General features: G+C 43.3%; 1 protein-coding gene and 1 non-coding gene across 15 annotated transcripts in view; one reads left to right on the top strand and one right to left on the bottom strand.

Moving 5' to 3' along the window:
• The window catches only part of REST (RE1 silencing transcription factor), a 103,065-nt gene that overhangs the window by 43,191 nt on the left and 38,841 nt on the right, over positions 1-21,033 (top strand). For 12 of the 14 annotated variants that reach the window (XR_006216996.1, XR_006216995.1, XR_006216994.1 and 9 more), the window contains exon 2: positions 19,809-20,712. Coding sequence is in view for 8 of the 14 variants with exons in the window: in XM_042984451.1 (XP_042840385.1) it covers positions 19,818-20,712 (895 nt within the window). In the remaining 6 variants the exon portion in view is untranslated. Of the gene's footprint in view, positions 1-17,281; positions 17,442-17,617; positions 18,254-19,808; positions 20,713-21,033 lie in introns of those variants that run through there. The other 2 variants (XM_042984456.1, XM_042984450.1) reach the window with 2 other exon arrangements.
• LOC122238162 lies at positions 14,102-14,217 on the bottom strand. The gene has a single exon (XR_006217124.1). It is a non-coding gene; the product is annotated as a U5 spliceosomal RNA (small nuclear RNA).

Below are 21,033 nucleotides of genomic sequence, written 5' to 3'. Positions count from 1 at the left end.
TCTTTCTGTACCACTAGATTCTCTGGTATTCAGAAAACATGCAGTTAATCTTCTCCCTATTTTGTCTCCTTTAAAAAAAATTTTTTTTAATGTGTATTTATTTTTGAGAGAGAGACAGAGCAACAGCAGGGGAGGGGCAGAGAGGGAGGGAGACACAGAATCTGAAGCAGGCTCTAGGCTCTGAGCTGTCAGCACAGACAGATCCCGACGTTGGGGCTCAAACTCATGAACGGTGAGATCATGACCTGAGCCAAAGTCAGACCCTTAATCGACTGAGCCACCCAGGTGCCCCTATTTTGTCCCTTTTAAAATTATTTTTTCACCTGGGGTGCCTGGGTGGCTTGGTTGGTTAAGCGTCTGACTTCGGCTCATGTCATGATCTTGCAGTTCATGAGTTCAAGCCCCACATCAGGCTCTGTGCTGCCAGTTCAGAGCCTGGAGCCTGCTTCAGACTCTGTGACTCTCTCTCTCTGTCCCTCCCCTGCTTATGTTCTGTCCCTCTCTGTCTCTCAAAAAATAAGCTTAAAAATTTTTTTAAATTATTTTTTCACCCAATCTTTTCCCAGTGAGGGCAGATTCAAAGGGACAAACCTGGTGGCACATTGTAAGTACAAAATAGTTTTTGAGTGAATGAAGCAATTCATAAGCAAATTTGAATGCTATAATTTAAATATAACATTGAAAGATGCATACTGTAGAAATGCATATTATAGAAAGTGAAAGTACCCTCCCATAAGCCCGTTCCACAATATAATCCTGGCTAATATTTTGACCAGTAACTTTACTAAAAATACTGGATTGAACATTCTTGCAGATCTCTGTGCACTGTGGAAGGTTATATTGGGTCAAAAGCTGTGTCTATGTGTGTGTGTATTTATTTTGGCAGTGCCATCTTATTCTCCAAAAAAGCTGTAGAATTTATACTCCCCAAACATAGTGTTGTGAGATGGTCCATGAACATTTTATTTTAGTTTAAAAACCCTTACTTTCTAGATTATAAAAGTAATGTATTCTTTTGAAAAGAGCTGGAATAATTTGGATGCATACAAAGTAGGAAATTAAATTTTGCTACAAATTTTGGAGATTAACATATAAATGTTAATTATATATATATATATACATATATAGCACTATATATATATAAGCCATGTATATATACAAGCACTATATATATATATATATATATATATTTTTTTTTTTTTTTTTTTTTTTTTTTTTTTTTTTTTTAAGTAGGCTTCATGCCCAGCGTGGAGCCCAACTCAGGTGCTGAACTCATGACCCTGAGATTAAGACCTGAGCCAAGATCAAGATCAAGAGCCAGAAGCCCACTAACTGAGCCACCCAGACACCCTGAGATTATCTTAGAATGAGACAACAATATGGTCAATATAGTAAATTTCCCAGACCAACTTTACTTTATCTTTTCTTCTTTTTCCTCCAGCATATGTAACCAACCTATGCCACTGCTAAGAAATTCTGAGAGGCCTGCCTAGACCTTCAGCACTTTTATATTTCCAGGCCCTACTTTACATCCAACAATTGTCTTCAGATGCACAAACATCAAATATTGTGTGTGTGTGTGTGTGTGTGTGTGTGATATAAAAGGGCAATAGTATAATATTTTTTTTCTTAAAAATACTTGGCCATAAGTAATTTATTAGCTATAATTCCTCAATAACTTTCCTGCATGCTCAGGATTTCTCATGAAGTGAGGAAATCTAGCCTATAAGCTTTAAAACATAAGACATTTTAATAAATGCCAAGTTTATTAAGCTGACATAATGTATATGTAGACATGTAATTAAACCTGATGTTTGTCTTACAATTTGGTTTTCAAATTTTGGAGCATAAACCTTTGTAGACATGGCTGACCTGGCTTAAAAATGATCATATCAGGGGTGCCTGGGTGGCTTTCTGTTGGTTAAGCATCTGACTCATGCTTTCTCTCTCTCTCAAAATAAAAACTTAAAAAAAAAAAAAAGAAATGAAATTGCTGGGACAAAGAGTAAGTATAATGAACTTTAAAATTTTTTTTAATTAAAAAAAAAATTATTTATTTATTTTTGAGAGAGGGACAGTGTGCCCAAGTGGGGAGGGGCAGAGAGAGGGAAACACAGAATCTGAAGCAGGCTCCAAGCTGTCAGCACAGAGCCCAATGTGGGGCTCAAACCCACAAACTGTGAGATCATGACCTGAGCTGAAGTTGGACACTCAACTGACTGAGCCACCCAGGTGTCCCCAATGAAATTTTTTTAAATCTTTATTTATTAAATTTTGAGAGAGAGAGAGAGAGAGAGAGAGAGAGAGACTGTGTGTGAGTGGGGGAGGGGCAGAGAGACAGTGGCAGAGAGAATCCAAGCACAGAGTCTGACATGGAGCTCAAACTCACAGAACTGTGAGACCACGACCTGAGCTGAAATCAAGAGTCAGATGAGCCACCAGGCCTCCCAAATTGTTGAGCGTTGTAGCCAAATTACCTTCCTACGAAGTGATACCCATTTACACAGCAACTTACAGTGTAAGATACTGCTTAGAGTTTGCTTTTCTTCCTTCCTTCCTTCCTTCCTTCCTTCCTTCCTTCCTTCCTTCCTTCCTTCCGTTCTTTCTTTCTTTCCTTCCTTCTTTCTTTCTTTCCTTCTTTCTTCCTTTCTTTCTTCCTTCCTTTCTCTTTTGAACAGGGAGGGGAAAACATAGGGAGAGAGAGAATTCCAGCAAACAGCCTGCCATGGGGCTTGAACCCACGAACTGTGAGATTATGACCTACGCCAAAACCAAGAGTTGGACACTTAACCTACTGAGCTACCCAGGTGCCCCCAGAGTTTTCGTGCTGAAAATTATTTATTTATTTACTTTACATTTTCTCCCCACTGGAATTAAAAAAGCAATATAACACCAGCAAGTACATATATTTGAAAGCAAATGAAAACCTCTCATTGTAGCCTTAGATCTATTTCTGCTCTTCTGTGTTCCTCTGCACCTGAAAGGGGAGCTGGTCTTTGCCAGCTATATGTCCTGGGCTTCCTGTAAGCTGGTATCTGACTGGTTTGGGCTAGTGGGAAACATTGGCAAGAGACTGGAGCGGTGAGTAGTGAGAAGTAAGGCATTTTCGGGGTGCCTGGGTGGCTCAGTCAGTTAAGCATCTGACTCTTGGTTTCTGCTCAGGTCATGATCTCACAGTTTTGTGAGCTCGAGCCCCACATGGGGCTCTGTGCTGGCAGGGCAGAGCCTGCTTCAGAGTCTCTCTCTCTCTCCCTCGCTCTCTGCCCCTCACTCGTTCTCTGTTTCTGTCTCTCTCAAAATAAATAAATAAACTTAAAAAAAAAAAAGAAGTCAGGCATTCCCCCCTCTGTCCTGGGAAGTGTCTCAGCAAGGACAGTGATTTCCTTTGCTCTCCCTCCTCCATGGATCCACCTGCTGCTAAACAGGCCCACTGCAGATGTTCTGGCACCTGTGGCATACCCCTAGCTTTTGGTGGCCCTGTTTGGCTTCTCTGCTCTTCCACTGCCTCTGCAAACAACCTCTTGCCTCAAATTCCCTCTGTTTTAAATACTTAGAAATGGAATCTGTTTCCTGGTAGGACCCTAATTGACACACACATCACCCCACCATCCTTGCATTATTTTCTAATTTTTTTTAATGTTTATTTATTTTTGAGAGAGAGAGAGAGAGAGAACAGGGGAGGAGCAGAGAGATAGGGAGACAGAATCAGAAGTAGGCTCCAGGCTCCAAGCTGTCAGCACAGAGCCCGACAGGGAGCTCGAACTCACAAACCACGAGATCATGACCTTAGCCAAAGTTGGATGCTTACCCGACTGAGCCACCCAGACGCACTCCCTTGCATTATTTTCTTACCACATTTTCTTCCAAATGCTCACATATTTTTACTCTGTCACAACCATGTAAGTTAATATTTTGTCTTCTGTTTCCTTCATTTAACATTATGTCATCAGCATATAATATAAACATATTTTTGAGTACTTTTAATAATTATATTTAAAGGTTGCAGAGTATCTTTTCTTGTTGAGGTACCATGAATCATTCATCATTTAATGTATATGTACTATGAAATTGTTAGCCATGAGAACTGAAACTAACTTACTTTCTTGTCCCTGTGCTAAACAATTCTGGGATCAGACAAAAATAACTTAGCTATTTGCTCTGTGAAATTCTTGTTCTTAAAAGACACCACTATGAACCAATTAAAATAGGTTACTAATCGAAATTAACAACTTGCTCGTTAATACTTGTTTTATTCATCTTGCTATGCTCTCTAATCCTAAACTATTATATTATAAATTCTGCTTATTCCCAACCAGTTTCCTGCCCTCCCAGACCTGTTTAAGTCATCCAACCTGGGCCTAAAACCCTAGAAATATCCTCCTCTGACTACTAAGATTATGTCAGGGTACCGTTCCCTCTCTCTGTAGTATTCTAATAAATTTAGCTTTGCTTGACCAACAAGTTTTTCTGGTGGTCTTTTGGGAGGTTAATATTGACAGCAATAATCTATATCACAGGATTATCATGAACAGTGAATGAAAACAAGTATCTGAAAGCATGTCTAAACAATTATGCACTTTCCTGTGCATGGCACACAGACTCTAAGATGGCCCTAATTATCACTTCCCTCTTCTTCCCTTTTCTGGAAACAAGAAGATCTAATACGACCCGAGAAACTTGGAACAGAAAGGCAATGAACTGACATTTACTGAACACTCAATATGTGTCAGGCACTTCTGAGATTTCACTTTGTCCTCACATGAGTCCTGCCAAAATGGCATTATTATTCTGATTGTCCAGACTAAGTGAGGCAGGCTGAGAGAGTTTAAAGGATTTGCTAGAGGTCTGACTCTAAATGGCAAAGCCAGGATTCCACCCATGTCTGTCTGACTCAGCTTGTACTTTCCCTCCTGTTATGGCTTTACTTCCCAGACTTGTATTGTTTTTACTGCAATTATAGAAGGTGAGGCTAAGATTTCAGAGCAGGAGACTGTTCAGCTCCTTTACAGAACCCCACAGGGGAAAATAACATTCTAGAGCAGCACTGATCAAATAGAAATATAATGCAAACCACCTATGTAATTTAAAGTTTTCTAGTAGCTGCCACTGAAAATACTAGAAAGAAAGAAGTGAAATTCTTTATTCATTTAAAAATAATTACAGATTCACAGGAAGTTCCAAAAATAGTACAGAGGGGTCCTGTGTTCTTTCTTCCACTCTCCTCTAATGAGAACATCTTAGATAATTATAAAAATCAAAACAAGGAAATTGACATTGGTACAATCTACAGACCTTAGTCTGTAGAAATCTTAGTCAGAGTTCATCAGATTTACATGCAGACAGAAGTGTTCCATCTCCATAAAGATCTCCTTTGTGGTATCCCTTTATACTCAGCAAGCCACCATCCCATATCCCATTCTTTTTTTTTTTTTTTAATATTTACTTATTTATTTTTGAAAGAGAGAGCACAAGTGGGGGAGAGGCAGAGAGCCACAGGGAGACACAGAATCAAAAGCAGGCTCTAGGCTCTGCGCTGTCAGCACAGAGCCCGACATGGGGCTTGAACCCCTGAACCATGAGATCATGACCTGAGCGGAATTCAGTTGCTTAACTGACTGAGCCACCCAGGTGCCCCCCACATCCCATTCTTAACACTTGGCCACATCTAATCTATTCTCTATGTCTGTAATTTTGTTACTTTGAGATGTTACATAGATGGAATCATGCAGCATAGTAGTTTCCCAGGGCTGCTAAAACAAATGGCTACAAACTGGGCCATTTAAAACAAGAGAAACTTATTCTCTCGCAGTTCTGGAGGCTAGAGGTCCAAAATCAAGGTGTCAGCAGGGCCAGGCTGGCTCAGAAAGGCCTCTAAGGAAAGATCCAGTCCAGATCTCTTTTAGCCTCTCGCGGTCGCCAGCTTCTTTGGCTTGCGGCCACATCACTCCAATCTCTGCCTCAGTCTTCACATTACTTTCCCCTCTGTCTGTGTTCTCCTCTATGTGTCTTTTATAAGGATTTATGTCAATGACTTTAGGACACACCTAGGTAATCTAGGATAATCTCCTTATTTCAAGATCCTCAATTTAATTACATCTGCAAAGGCCCTGAGAAAGGAGTATGCCTGCCATGGGTGGCTGGAGCTCAGTGAGTGAGGGCTAGAAAAGGAGGAGATGTAGTAGGAAATGTTAGAGGAGGATAGTAGGAGAAAATGCAAAAATTAGAATACCAGTTAATAATAACTTAGCTGCCATACACACGCACACACACACACACACACACACACACACACATACACACACACTTTGGAGTCAAATTATGGGGTGTATATTATTAGTATTGTTTTGTGAATATGGACTCAATGTCAGGAGAGATTAAATGATTTGACATCTATTCTAAGCCATGGAAAATCCAAGTAAACTGTCCTTTGTCCTAAACCTAGCATATATGTTTCTAACAGCCACATTCAATGTCTCAGTCCTCCCTGGACAGTGTTAGGTAAACAGTGCCAACTTTTCCCCCTTCATTTTCCTCCTTTCTAGATTATATGCAGACTAGTTTCTTATGGCAACACATTCTTTCTTCTGAGTACACTACAGGAACTTACATTTTATCTTCATCCAAATCAATATACTTGATGTTGCTAAGGTTTGATTGTGTGACGGTCACAATTATTATTAGATTGTAGTGCTGATTTTGTTTTTGTTTGTTTGTTTTTCTGAGTGAATTCATCACTGCTTATTTAAGACATTGTTGGTAGAAAGCCAAGCCCATACTTGAAAGAGTGTCAGTCCTAAATTGATGTCATGTACTTCACTTTCAGTTGTGTTTTGCTCCAACCCAGCTGGTTTACTATTCTGGTTTACCTGATTTTTTTTTTTTTTTTAACATTTATTCATTTTTGAGAGACAGAGAGAGACAGAGCATGAGTGGGGGAGGGCAGAGAGAGAGGGAGACACAGAATCCGAAGCAGGCTCTAGGCTCCAACTGTCAGCACAGAGTCTGACATGGGGCTTGAACCCATGAACTGTGAGATCATGACCTGAGCTGAAGTTGGATACTTAACCCACTGAGCCAGCCAGGCGCCACTGGTTTACCTGACTTTCTTTCCCACATCTCTGCTCCTGCCTCTTCATCTTTCAGCAGAGACCCAGACTCTCCTCCTCCTGGAATGATACATTAAGAATGACCTTAAGGTAACCAATCTCTAGACTTTGGACTAGAGGCAGTCCACGGACTGCTTAGTTTCCTATAAGACACACTCTACTGCATTGTTGAAGCTTTGCCTAGCTGGAAGCAATTTCTCTTCCAAACTTGAAAAGCTCTTACTGTCTGTTCTTTTACTAAAGCAGGGTTTTATTTCCCCAGCTAAACTGTAAGCTGGTGAAGGTCAAAACCTAGTTTATATTTCTTTACCTGCCTCCCACCCTGCAACCCCATCCATGTGCCCTAAACAGAGGGAGGTGCTTGGTAAATACCTGTGAAATAAAATAACTTTAGGGATAAGAGGTGACTTTTTTTTTTTTTTCATTTGACAGAGAGAGCATGCACGCATGAGCCAGGGAGAGGGGCAGAGGGAAAGAGAGAATCTTAAGTAGGATCCACTCTCAGTGCAGAGGCCAATGCAGAGCTCTATCCCATCACCATGAGATGATGACCTGAGCTGAAATCAAGAGTTGGATGCTTAACTGATGGAGCCACACAGGCACACCCAAGAAGTGACTTTTTAGTATAAATTGGTGAGACTCTATTAGGAGAAAAATCATCATTCTCAGATGTAACATATTGTGAAAGAATTTCAAACACTTTCCAAAATAACTCAAACATCCAGACAAAGAAAAACTCATGTCTATTCTCTACAGCTATGTTTTTATTTATTTTTACTCTTCTTATTTTTTTAAATTTTGTAATGTTTATTTAATTTTGAGAGAGAGACAGAGCGTGAGTGGGGGAGGGGCAGAGAGAGGGAGACACAGAATCCAAAGCAGGCTCCAGGCTCTGAGCTGTCAGTACAGAGTCTGATGCGGGTTTTGAACTCACGAACCATGAGATCGTGACCTGAGCTGAAGTAGGACGCTTCACTGACTGATCCACTCAGGAGCCCCTACTACTATTATTTTTTAAAGATTTATTTATTTTTGAGAGAGAGAGAGAGAGAGCACAAGTGGGGAAGGGGCAAGGAGAGAGTGGGGACAGAAGGTCTGAAGCAAGCTCTACGCTGACAGCTGTGAGCCCAATGCAGGGCTCAAACTCACAGCCATGATATCATGGCCTGAGCCGAAGTTAGAGGCTCAACTAACTGAGTCACCCAGGAACCCCTCTACAGCCATATTTGTTAAAAGTCAGGCTTATTAAAATTCCGTAAAATTTGCCCTTTTAAAAGTTGTTCATTTCTGTGAATTTTGGGAGGTTTATACTGTAGTGTAGCCATCACCATAGCCAAGATACAGATCACTGACATTACCCCCAAAATTCCCTTATACCTGTTTATAGTCAATCCCCTTCCCTAACCACTGGCCCCTGGCAAACACTGATCTGATTTGTGTCTCTATTGACTCGCCTTTCCCAGAATGGCAATGGAACCATAAGGTAAGTGGCCTTTTGTATCTGGCTTCTTTCACTTAGCATAATGCTCTTGACATTCATCTATGCAGCTGCCTCATAGCTAGTTCCTTTTTATTGCTATTGGATGGGTCCAGAATATGCCACTCACTGTGGCATAAACATTTTTAGAAGGCATTTGAGTTCCTGAAACCTCTCACCTTCCTAAAAGCAGAGCGTCTCAAGAGTAGTTTTAAAAAACTTCAATTGTCATAACCCTTTCCCTGGGATCAACTAGGAACATAGACTCTTATCACTTATCCCAGAAGATGAGAGGTCTCCATACTGTATCACACATTGTCACAAAACAATCCTATCTCTCGTCTCTTCTGAGGCCCATTTATCTTTCTAAAAACTCATTTGGTCTTCCCTTAAGTGCCCTTTCTTCCTCCACCTGCCCTTATTAAGAAGTCATTACTTTTCCCATAAGTGTCCTTCTCCTCCTCCCCTGATCCTATTAGGATGGTATATAAGCCCCAGATTCTAACAGCCCCTTTGTGTCATATTTTACTGTGTACCCTTTTACATACCTTAACGAAAAGGATGATTGAATTTTATCTTTTGCTAATCTGTCTTTGGCAGTCTAATTCACAGGGCCCTGATCACTTAAAGTAAGAGAATACAGGGAAAGTTTTAGTTCCCTGACACTATTATTCCATTGTATGGGTGTATTAAAATTTGTTTATCCACTAACCAATTGGACTTTTTTGGGTTGTTCCTAGTTTTTGGACACTTTCCTACAGGGTCTTTGCATGGCAAATATTTTCAATTCCCTTAAGACTGTTAAAAAACAAAAATTCAACCAAGTAAATTTGAAAATCCAATTGACTTTATTAATTAGTTCATGAATTGGGCAGCCTCCCCTCTAGCAGGTAGAGCGGAACTCTGAGGAGTTGTACAAAATGGAATGTTTTATAAGGGGGGGGGGGTGTTGGAGGGGCAAGGAAGTTATTAGCAAAGGGGAGAAAAGATGGTTTCAGACAAACTCACCTTTCCTTAGTGGGAAGGGCAGGGATATTATCATGCAGATTACCTCATCTTTTTGAGGGGGGTGGTGGGGGATGAAGAGGGCCCATGTGACAAATTACCTCATTGATGCTGATCAGAAAATTCCTAACTGATCAGTTAAGACTACATTTATGGAGGAGGTGTAAACTTGGCTTAAGTGACACCATTTTGGACCTGTGGTTCTTTTTAATAAGAACAACAGGATGCCTGAATTAAATGCTATGTGTCTCTGTAAGAAACTACACTGACCAATTCCAACATTTCCATCAGTAATATATGAGAGTTCCAGTTGCTTAGTGTTCTCTTTTTTTTTTAATAAAGTTTCAAAATTTTATTTCTAAGAGACAGAACAAACAGAGGAGGGGAAGAGAAAGAGGGGGAACAGAGGATCCAAAGCAGGCCCCATGCTGACCGCAGACAGCCCAATGTGGGGTTCAAACCCATGAACCCTGAGACCATGACCTGAGCTGAAGTTGGGTGCTTAACCAACTGAGCCATCCAAGTGCCCTGCTGAGCATTCTTTTTTTTTTTTTAAATGTTTATTTATTTTTGAGACAGAGAGAGACAGAGCATGAATGGGGGAGGGGCAGAGAGAGAGGGAGACACAGAATCTGAAGCGGGCTCCAGGCTCCGAGCCATCAGCCCAGAGCCTGACGCGGGGCTCGAACTCACAGACCGTGAGATCATGACCTGAGCTGAAGTTGGACGCTCAACCGACTGAGTCACCCAGGCCCCCCTGAGCATTCTTTTCAATACTTCATATTGCCACCTCTTTTATTTTTAGCCATTCTAGTAAGTTAAATGATTATTTGAAGACAAATAAGGAAAAGGTGAGGTTTTACTCATCTAAGAAACATTTATTGACAAAACCAGTGTCTGGTTTTCACTTTGGGTGGGTTGGTATACTTTGTCAGATGTTTGATTTTCTTGACTATGGAAGGAATATTATCATATTGAGAACACACAAACAGTTTCTTATCTCCAGGCTCTCTCGGTCAGGTGAGAAAGACACGAGAAAGAAAATATGTATGAGTATACTTTGGGAGCACAGACTGGGAGCTTTTTGCTTCTCTATGGAAGGAAGGAAAAGACTGACAGAAGTTGTCTTTTAAGTTAAGTCCCCTTTCCCCTAAATTGATGTTGAGTTTTGTAGGTTAAAATGTTGATGCTGGGTCTTTAGTATTTTAAACGCAATAGAGGACAATAAGGCTTTCCCTAGCCAGAAAGTACTTAATCTTAATATGAAAATAGGCTTGGGTGCCTGGCTGGTTCAGTCAGTATAGCATGTGACTCTTGATCTCAGAGTTGTGAGTTGGAGCCCCATGTTGGGTATAGAGATTACTTAAATAAACAAATACATCTTTAAAAAATACATATATGAAGATAGGCTTAAAAGTTAGGGACATATAGGGACGCTTGGGTGGCTTAGTCTGTTAAGCGTCTGACTTCAGCTCAGGTCATGATCTCATGGTTTGTGGGTTCGAGCCCCATGTCAAGCTCTGTGCTGCGACCTCAGAGCCTGGAGCCTGCTTCAGATTCTGTGTCTTCCTCTCTCTCTCTGCCCCTCCTCCCCCCTCTCTCTCAAAAACAAAATAAACATTAAAAAAAAAAAAGTTAGGGAACTATAGATCTGAAAAGACTTCTTACCTTAGATATACCTTGTCTGTGCAACCATTGAACAAAGTGGCTTATCAGGTCCAGAGGAGTAAAATGTTTTTGGGAAGGGGGCCACTGGGGCCAGGGAAAAATAGAGGGAAGACTGGAGATTTTGAGAAATGTGGAAAGAGCATCTGTCTGGCTGGAAATCTGAGCCCCTGAATCCTAGTTCCAGCTGTACCCTAACTTGAGTGCAAACCTGCATAAGCCAAATGCTTGCAAGTCTATCTTTCATCTATAAAATAAGTGCTTGGACGCCTAAGATCTTTCTCAATTGTGAGATTTTGTGGTCTGCATATTATATGGGGGGAGAACTCTGGGAGGAAGGACAATGACAAAGGCCAAAGTAAATGGGCACCTGGGTGGCTCAGTTGGCTAAGCATCCGACTTCAGCTTAGGTCATGATCTCACGGTTCATGAGTTCCAGCCTTGCATTGGGCTCTCTGCTGTCAGCACAGAGCCTGCTTCGGATCCTCTGTCCCCCTCTCCCTCTGCTCCTCCCCCACTTATGCTCGCTCTCTTTCTCTCTCTCTCTCCCTCAAAAATAAATAAACATTAAAAAAAAAAAAAAGGCCAAAGTAAAGAGAATGCAGGGGAGGGGCAGGGCAATACAGATGCAGCTCTCCAGGGAGGGGGTGTGGCTTACATTTAAACACTGGCAAATAGAGGGGCACCAGAGGCTCAACAGACTGTTAGGGGCACCAAGGAAAATCCAACTAGAGATTGGTGTGTGAAACTAGGGCTATGCTAGGAATACAATATGCAGAAGGGCAGAAGGGAGATTTCCAACAGGAAGGTAGACCACAGGAACCAGGGGTCCAGGAGCATTGTTTTATTCATTCAACAAATAGTTATTGAAAAGGGACTATTTTAGGGGAGATTCAAAGAGGCAGGCTAGCATGTAGCATGAGGGAAGTCTGTAATAGGTACTGAACTGAGGGTACTGATATGAGTACAAGATGTCTCCACTTTGAGAGACTGCAAAAACCAAGGTACTATCCCCTAACCATTCATTTCACAAACTCTTATTGAACAACTACCATGTTATAGGCACAGAAAATACCAATTTCATTGTCATTGTCCTTCTAGTGAGGAAAGAAAATAAATAAGATAAATAAAACACATAGCATGTTAGTTAGTGATAACTGCTAATAAGAAGGACAACAGGGATGCCTGGGTGGCTCAGTCAGATAAGCACCCAATTCTTGATTTGGCTAAGGTCATGATCTCAGGGTGTGTTTGAGCCCTGAATTTGGGATTCTCTCTCTTTCCCTCTCTCTCCCTGCCCCTCCATGGCTCTCTCTTCTCTCTCTCTCTCTCTCTCTCTCTCAAAATAAATAAAATTTAAAAAGAAAGGACAACATGATTAGATGCAAAAGGGAGGAGGTTGTAATTCTGAAATCGTGGCATCTGAATCAAGGAGAGGTGGGAATGAGCAGCATGGATAGAGGGTACTGGACAGTCTTTCAGAAGAGGAACAGCAAACAGAACAGGGAACCAAAAGGGGGAGAGTAGCCAGGGTTCAAGGAGGCCAGTAAGGCTGAAAGGAAGAGGAACAAGGGAAGAGTTGTTCAAAGTGTGGTTGGGGCTCCAGGAGAGGGTAGGATGGAACCCAGCTCATTCTGGAGTTTCCTTGTTCATCTCCCTTCCTTCTCTTAGCACTTAGGGGACATCTCTGTGTCTCAAGCTGCAGATACTATAGTGGATAAGACCCTGTGCTCAATTGTCAGAACCAGAAAAATAGGTCAGGGTCCAAATGGAAGCAAGGATAGATGATCCTGCATTTAGTAGAACTAGACCAGGCCTTAAATCCCTATCTTCAGACAATGCCAATCTTTTTTTTTTTTTTAAGATTTTATTTATTTATTTATTTAATGTTTTTTAACTTTATTTTGAATGAGAGTGAGAGAGTGCATGTGTGAGCGGGGGAGAGGGGCAGAGGGAGAGGGAGAGAGAGAATTCCAATGACATGGGACTCTATCTCACAAACCATGAGATCATGACCTGAGCGGAAATCAAGAGTTGGATGCCTAACCCACTGAGCCACTCAGGCGCCCCTTTTAAGATTTTATTTTTAAGTAATCTCCACACCCAATGTGGGGCTCAAACTTACAACCCTGAGATCAAGAGTTAAATGTTCTACTGACTGAGCCAGCCAGGGGCTCCACAGACAACACCTGTCTTGAGGCCAGTTATGTTTCAAGGCTACTGGTATGTCTCCACAGGGGCAAAAGAGAGCCATAGAGAAGAAACTAGGGATGTCACATATATTGAACTTAAAAATATATAATTGTGGGCACCTGGATGGTGCAGTTGGTTAAGCGCCTGACTCTTGATCTTGGCTTAGGTCATGATCTCACAGTTTGTGAATTCGAGCCCTGAACTGGGCTCTGTGTTGACAGCTTGGAGTCTGCTTGGGATTCTGTCTCTCCCTCTCTCTGTCTCTCCCTATTCCTGTACTGCACGTGCTCTCTCTCCCCCCAAAATAAATACACTTTAAAAAATTAAAAATATATGTATATAATTGTACTAGGAAAAACTACACATGATTTGAAATTTCAAACAGAATAAAAAGTATCCTAGATTTCCAAGCTGCTGACAATTTTAGACATCACTAGTCCAACCTCTTCATTTTACAGGCAAAATTCAAGGGAAGTGATTTCTCAAAGCAACAGAGGGAAGGAGAAACAATTCTCTAGCCTACCTGCCCTATGCTTGCTGTTCTTTCTCCCTCCCCTCTCCTTCTTTCTTTCTTTTCCCTCTCTCTTTCTTTCTTCCCCCATTTTCCTTCCTTCTTTCCTTCCTTTCTCTTTCTGTTCTTTTTTTTTTTCTTTGTAAACTTGCTGAAACAAGGACTCAAAAAATTGGCTTAAGACTCAAAGTTGTTCCTTTCCACGAAAATCTTCAGTAAAAGGTAAAAGATTTGTATGATTTGAAGAGAAACCAGAGTATCCAGTGCACTTTCCATCCCAACTTTTTTTTGCCCTCACTAAAAGTTTCAGAATAAGGTTATAGAGAAAGCAAAGCACTATTTTTTAAGTTGTCTTTTGAGTTCACTGTGAACTAAATGAGGAATAGAAATTGTGCTTACTCACAGAGCACAAACTTCAGAACCAGAGTTCAATTCCTGAAGGATCAGTTGGGGAGGAGATTCCTGGAGGGGTGAGCAGTGACAGGTACCACTAAAAATGCAAAGAGAGTGGCAGGAAAGGCCTGAAACTTTGGTCCTTGACACACAAATGTCTTCCCTTTGGCTGGTGACAGGAAGAGTGGAAGTGAAATCTTTTAACATCAGAATGGAGATGTTGTATCCCAATTTTTATTCACAAACTTGAGTCGTGTAATATGTAAAACAGGTATTTGAATTTCAGTGTAACATTAATGTGGGTTCAGTCAAACTAAGCTCTTTTCTAGAGAAAAAAATGAAACACAGGAATAAAAAGCACGTAGAAGCACAAACACATTTTACCAAACTTTTGAAATAAATCTCCAGAGGAAATGTTATTAAAAACATATAACATTTTAGTTTAGTAAAAAATTGATGAATTAAATACATAGGAAAGACCCCATATTCTCAAAATAAGAAAACCAGAACTCATTCATGTGTCAAAGTCTTTATCTTGCAGAAGATCTTAAATTTTGGATGCAGCAAAGTAAAATACAGCCTCTTGAGAAACAATTAAGAATTCAAGTTCATAGCACCAGCTCTCCCAAAGGAAATTTTCTATTGATTTGTAACTTGGCCTTGAATTTGACCTATGGCCTTCATGTCAGGATAATTTGGGTCACTCTGAATATGCCATCTCTTGAACAAGGGGCTCTGCTAATTTTAAATGAATGCAGCTGCCAATTTGCCATTCTTCTTTTTGCATCACAATATGTGGGAATAACTTCGCAATTAATAAAACATCTCCAGCAAGCAGTCAGACTGAGGAAATGAAGGACATTTATCGAGTAAATTTAAAAAGAGATGTCTCATTTTTGCCTTTTGGGACTTAAAAAAAGGGGAAAGAAAACAGTTTATGCCTTTGAGGGCTTTGATAGAGGCCAGAATTGTTCCCTGGGTTATAGCATCTAAAAAAGCCGTGCAGCTCAAATTAGATTTTAGTTAAAAAGAAAAAAAGAAATTAAAAAAAAAGTAGAGAAAAGTTTGTAGCAGACCTAAAACTTCTTTCTTCCTTTCCTTTCCTCCCTCCCTTCCTTCTTCCTTCCCTCTTTTCTTTCCCTCCCTCCCTTCCTCTCTCTCCTTTCCTTTCTGCATTTCTTTCCTCTCTTTGGTTCAATGAGAATGAATACTTCCCAAGTTTGAATCACAGGAAGTGCTTGCATTTGATATGAAGTAACCAAACCTTTAGTGGTTAAGCCCCTAAGGCCTTTATTCCATCTTGCATCTAAAGCTGCACTAATTAATAATGTACTGTCCTGGGGCACCTGGTGAGCTTAGTCCTAGGAGCCTGAGACTCCTGATCTCTGGGTTGTGAGTTCAAGCCCCAGGTTGGGTGTGGAGATTGCTTAAATAAATATAAAACTTAAAAATAAAAAAATACTGTCCTAGTATAGGGAGACAAGGGTCCTACTGAGGTGTAGACCAGGAAAGTGAGGAGTATGGAAGTTGTGTCATAAGAGAAGCAAGTGAAGGAACTTGAAAAAGAAGGGGAGCTGGAACAGGAGTTAGGCAAGGCTCAATTGATGGGTTTTTGAGCTGGCTGTTTGCACTGTGTAGAATGTTCCTTCCCCTACTTTCCACCTATTGAAATTCTCCCAAAAATGTAAGGCCAGATTGGATCATCATCTACTTTGAGAAGTTTCTAGATCCTCTTAGCTAGGGACCATCTCCCTACTTTGAACCTCCATAGCATTTGCTGCTACTTCTTTTTTAATAGTAGTGGTAGTCCAACATGTCCAGATCAGGTTAGTCAGGGCCTTGAATGCTACACGGAGAGGTGTAAGGAAGTCATTAAATTTCTGAGGATGGGCATGATCCAAGGTATCAAAGGCAGACTAAGAAGGCGTCTCTGGTGTAAACAGAAGGCAAGGGGTACATGAGACTACATTCTCTCTTTTTTTTAAAGCATATTACCATGCTCCAGGTATTATGCATGGTTACCCCACTTTATAAACATGGAAGCCAGTTTACTCTCCGACACATGCTCGCCAGGCAGCCTCATTGTCCTAGGCACCTGCTTTACCCTCTGTAATCTGAGGATAATTGCTCCACTAAAATCGTGTTTTGAAGGCTCAGGAATGACCTGCTTCGTGCCACGTCTATGGATTTGTCCCCTCAGTTCTGAGTCCGTGATCTTCCCGAGACATTTGTTTTTTCACAATTCACGAACGAATTGCTTTTCCTCGCTTATAGTTTAAATTTGGGATGCACTTTTACCGAGTGAGTATAACGAAGCTTAATTAGTTAAGGGTGGCTATGGGTGGAGATTTCAAGAGATTCTAAAGGGTATTTCCGAGCCCTTTAGACTTGAAAGGCGGGTGACAATAGTTCTAAAGAGAACGGTCAAAGCCTGCAGATTTTTTCTTTTAACAGCTCTATTCTCATCCAGGCGCGGCAAAGCTGGGGGGCAACTTCTCTTGTTTGTTTACAAAAGAAATCAAGAAAGGGAGCGGGGCTCGCCTCTTTTTTGACCTAAGGACAAGAGTGAGGGGTCGGGAGGATTAGGTGCGGCTCCCCCTAGGCGCGCCCACAGCCCAGCCACGGCCCAGGGCAACCCCCTTCGCCAAGGGGCGGGGCGCGCCGGGCGGCCACGCGCGCGGGCGGCGGGGTGGGCGTGTCCCGCGGGCGCGCGCGGGCGGTGGAGGGGGCGTGTCTCGCGGGCGGCGGCGGCGGCGGCGGCGCGGGCTGGGTGCGCGGCGCAGCCTCCTGTGCTGGAATGTGCGGCTCCCGCGAGCTCGCGGTGCAGCAGAAGAGCAAGCGCCGCCGAGGCCCCGGGCCACAGACCCCGGCGGCGGCGGCGGCGGCGGCGCCCGGGACGGCGTGGCGAGAGCCGGCGGCTTGAGCACTCTCTGTAGTCCCTCTCTTGGGCCTTTGCGGGCCTCGACGTCCCCAGCGCCCAACTTTTCCATCCTCCCACTCCCCTCCCCCCGAAACTCCAGCAACAAAGAAAAGTAGTCGGAGAAGGAGCGGCGACTCCGGGTCGCCGGCCCCTCCTCCCTTAGGAAGGCCGGTAAGCGCGGCGGAGGGCTGGGGGCTCAGTCGCAGTGGGGGAGGGCCGGCCGGGCGGCGGCGGCGGCGGCAGCGGCAGGGGGAGGGCGCGGAAGGACGCGGAGCGAGGCGCTGTCCAGGGCTGATTTGCAGATACTGTGGCTCCGGCGGCGGCCGCCGCGCCGGGCGGGGGCGGGCGGCCGAGCGGGATCGGGTTACACCGGCGCGGCCTCGGGGCTGGGCCGGGGGCGTCCATGGGGAGCGGCGCGGAGCCAGAACCCCCTCCCCAATCGAGGCCAGGCCGCCGCCTCCGCGCGGGCCCGGGCGCCCCTCGAGTCGAGTCCTGAGGCCAAGGAGCGGAGCTGCTTGAGGCCCTGGTCCTGAAACTTCCTCCCCGTCCTCCTGCTCCCAGGTCCCGCCGCAGCCCCTCGTCGGCCCGCGGCCCTCCCGTCCCCCTCCCTCTCTGGCCTCTCCCTTTCGCCGGAAGGCGCCGTTGAGTGCGGCCGGGCGGGTTGAGTCAGCCCCGCGGCCCGGGCGGTTCCGCCAATGGGGCTGGACAGCGATTTCTGCTCTCGGGCCGCCCCGCCGCCGCGGCCCTCCGCACCCGGCCACCTAGGCGCGCGAGCTGGCGGGGTTGGGGCGCGCGTCCCGCGGGGCGCTGTGGCGGAGTGAGTTCGCAAACTTCCGGGGCGCGGGGGAGGCGGCCAGCGCGCGTGGGGCCCCCCTCCGGCGCTTGGGGCCCGACGCCTCCGGAGGGCGCCCGCGGAGCCTCCCGGGCCCTCGGCGGAGGGCGAGTCCAGGGGCCGTGAGAGGAGCCGGGACGCCGGCAACGCGGTAACTTTCTTCCCTCTACCCAAGACTCGGGGCCCGCAGGCCGGGGAGGGGACAATCCCGAATGGGGAAGATTTGGTCTGGCCCAGCGGCGCCCCGAGTTTGACCACCTTGCCTTTCTTAGTGTTGGGGAGCTCAGGAAAAGCTTCAGGACGAGTGTTGGGGCAACTCCCGCGAGTTGGTGTGTAAATGTGTGCAGTGAGCGGGCCCAGCCGAGAGGAAGCGAGAGCGCCCGAGTTTGCAAAGAGCTGCTTTGTGTTTGGTATTTTGAGAAAATGGCCGAATGCCTATTTCAGTCAGGAATGCCGCCGCCGAGGCAGGCGCTGGTGGCAGCCACACATAGGAATTCGTGCAACACGTTGGGTTTTCGGGCTGTGCTTAGACGGCCTTCCTGACGAACGTTAAAATTCCTTTAGGGATGGTAGTTAGGGTTCAGGGGGGTATTAGAAAACTCGATTTTGGGTAAATTGCCAAGTAGCTAGGCTGTTAAGCCCTGGGGCAGCTTTTGCCCTCAGTTTGCTTTCTGTGATGGCATTTGATTCCAACTTTTGGTACGTTGGTTTGTGTTTATGCACCTGGATGAAACGGATTACTTTTTGTATTGGGGTTTGGTTTTATTTTTTGAGTGCTTGTCGCTTTACTTTTTTTTAATTTGCAAGGCAGCACTCAATTTGAGAATACCACGTTTTAGATTGGAAAGTAATGTGGTTAAGGCGATTTTAAAAGCCCAACATGTTTTCAAGAAGGTGATCTTGTAATGGCTTCCACTAAGCAAGTAGGCCAAGTCAAGCACAATGCGAGAAAGTCGCTGATTGTCCGGTTGAGTTGTACGATTATTAGCGGGGCCGAAAGTTTCTTTATTTTCATTTGTGAAGTTTTGAATACAGGGAGCTTCCTTTTCTTCATAGGAGAAAAGGTCTGCAGTTGTTTTTGTTTTTGTTTTTTGTTTTTTTTTCCCCTTTTAAACAGATCTAGTCATTAAAAATAAACTGTTACTTTTTTACAGTAGTTTATTCTTCTGGAGTTAGTTAAGTTCATCTGAAAGTCAATTCAGTTGACCAATTACTATAGGCTTCTACTTTCCAGACATGTTTGTACTTAATAAATGCATAGTATGGCTTTTTGATTTCTTCCTTTTCTGATTTAGACAAGTAAACCGTTGAAGGGGAAATTGGGAGGACAGCAATTAACTATTCATGTATTGAATTTAAATATAATTTTAGTTAATGTTAAAGATGAAGTTATTTTTTTTCACCAGAAAAATGAAAAGCACTTGAGGGAAGGCATGCCACTGGGTAGGCCAAGTTGATGGATGAGTTATGTCAAACAATTGATAGTATTTTTTGCAGGGATAAGAGAAATTTTTTTGATGACTGCAATAAAGAAAATTTGGAATTACAAAAATATTTTAAAGCCTTAATTTTAGCAATTAATGAACCTCATTGAATTTAAAGATTATATTTGAGAAATTTTTTTTAAGACATGAAGAAGTATAGCGATATTTTGGATGTTGTGTTTAAACTGGTACTTTGTGGTTTTTGTTTTATTTTGAATTCAGAATACAGTCATGGCCACCCAGGTAATGGGGCAGTCTTCTGGAGGAGGAGGGCTGTTCACCAGCAGTGGCAACATTGGCATGGCTTTGCCTAACGACATGTATGACTTGCATGACCTCTCCAAAGCTGAACTGGCTGCGCCTCAGCTTATCATGTTGGCAAATGTGGCCTTAACTGGGGAAGTAAATGGCAGCTGCTGTGATTACCTGGTTGGTGAAGAAAGACAGATGGCAGAATTGATGCCTGTTGGAGATAACAATTTTTCAGATAGTGATGGAGAAGGACTTGAGGAGTCTGCTGAAATAAAAGGTGAACCCAGTGGACTGGAAAACATGGAACTGGAAAGTTTGGAACTGAGTGTTGTAGAACCACAGCCTGTGTTTGAGGTATCAGCTGCCCCAGAAATTTATAGCTCAAATAAAGATCTTCCTCCTGAAACATCTGGAGCAGAGGACAAATGCAAGAACTTGAAGAGCAAACCCTTTCGCTGTAAACCATGCCAGTATGAAGCAGAATCTGAAGAACAGTTTGTGCATCACATCAGAGTTCATAGTGCCAAGAAATTTTTTGTGGAAGAAAGTGCAGAGAAGCAAGCAAAAGCCAGAGAATCTGGGTCTTCTACCACAGAAGAGGGAGATTTCTCCAAGGGCCCCATTCGCTGTGACCGCTGTGGCTACAATACCAATCGATATGATCACTATACTGCTCACCTGAAACACCACACCAGAGCTGGGGATAATGAGCGAGTTTACAAGTGCATCATTTGCACATACACCACAGTAAGCGAATATCACTGGAGGAAACACTTGAGAAACCATTTTCCAAGGAAAGTATACACATGTGGAAAATGCAACTATTTTTCAGACAGAAAAAATAATTACGTTCAACATGTTCGAACTCATACAGGTAAGAGTACCTTTGTGGTCCATAAGTTCAACTCACTTCTGATAGTCAATTCAGTAGGTAGTTAAAAGTAGTACTGAAGAAGGGGGATTCTGTTTTCAAGTCCTGGTTCAGTTATTTACTGTCTTTTTGACCTTGGATAAGTCATTTAACCTTTTTGTGCCTCAGTTTCTCTCTCCATGGGGGTAACTATATGGGACTGGAAGACAAGTGAAGAAACACTTATTTGAAAGAATGGGCAAGATAACTATTATCAGTGTTATTGCTAAAATTCGTATTCTAACAACTTGGGATTGATCATTTAGCTAAATTAGACTACTATTT

Source organism: Panthera tigris, chromosome B1, assembly GCF_018350195.1.
Source record: "Panthera tigris isolate Pti1 chromosome B1, P.tigris_Pti1_mat1.1, whole genome shotgun sequence".
Taxonomy (NCBI): Eukaryota; Metazoa; Chordata; class Mammalia; order Carnivora; family Felidae; genus Panthera; species Panthera tigris.
The sequence above is the reverse complement of the archived record's forward strand: the minus strand, read 5'-3'. Positions and strand labels throughout refer to the sequence as shown.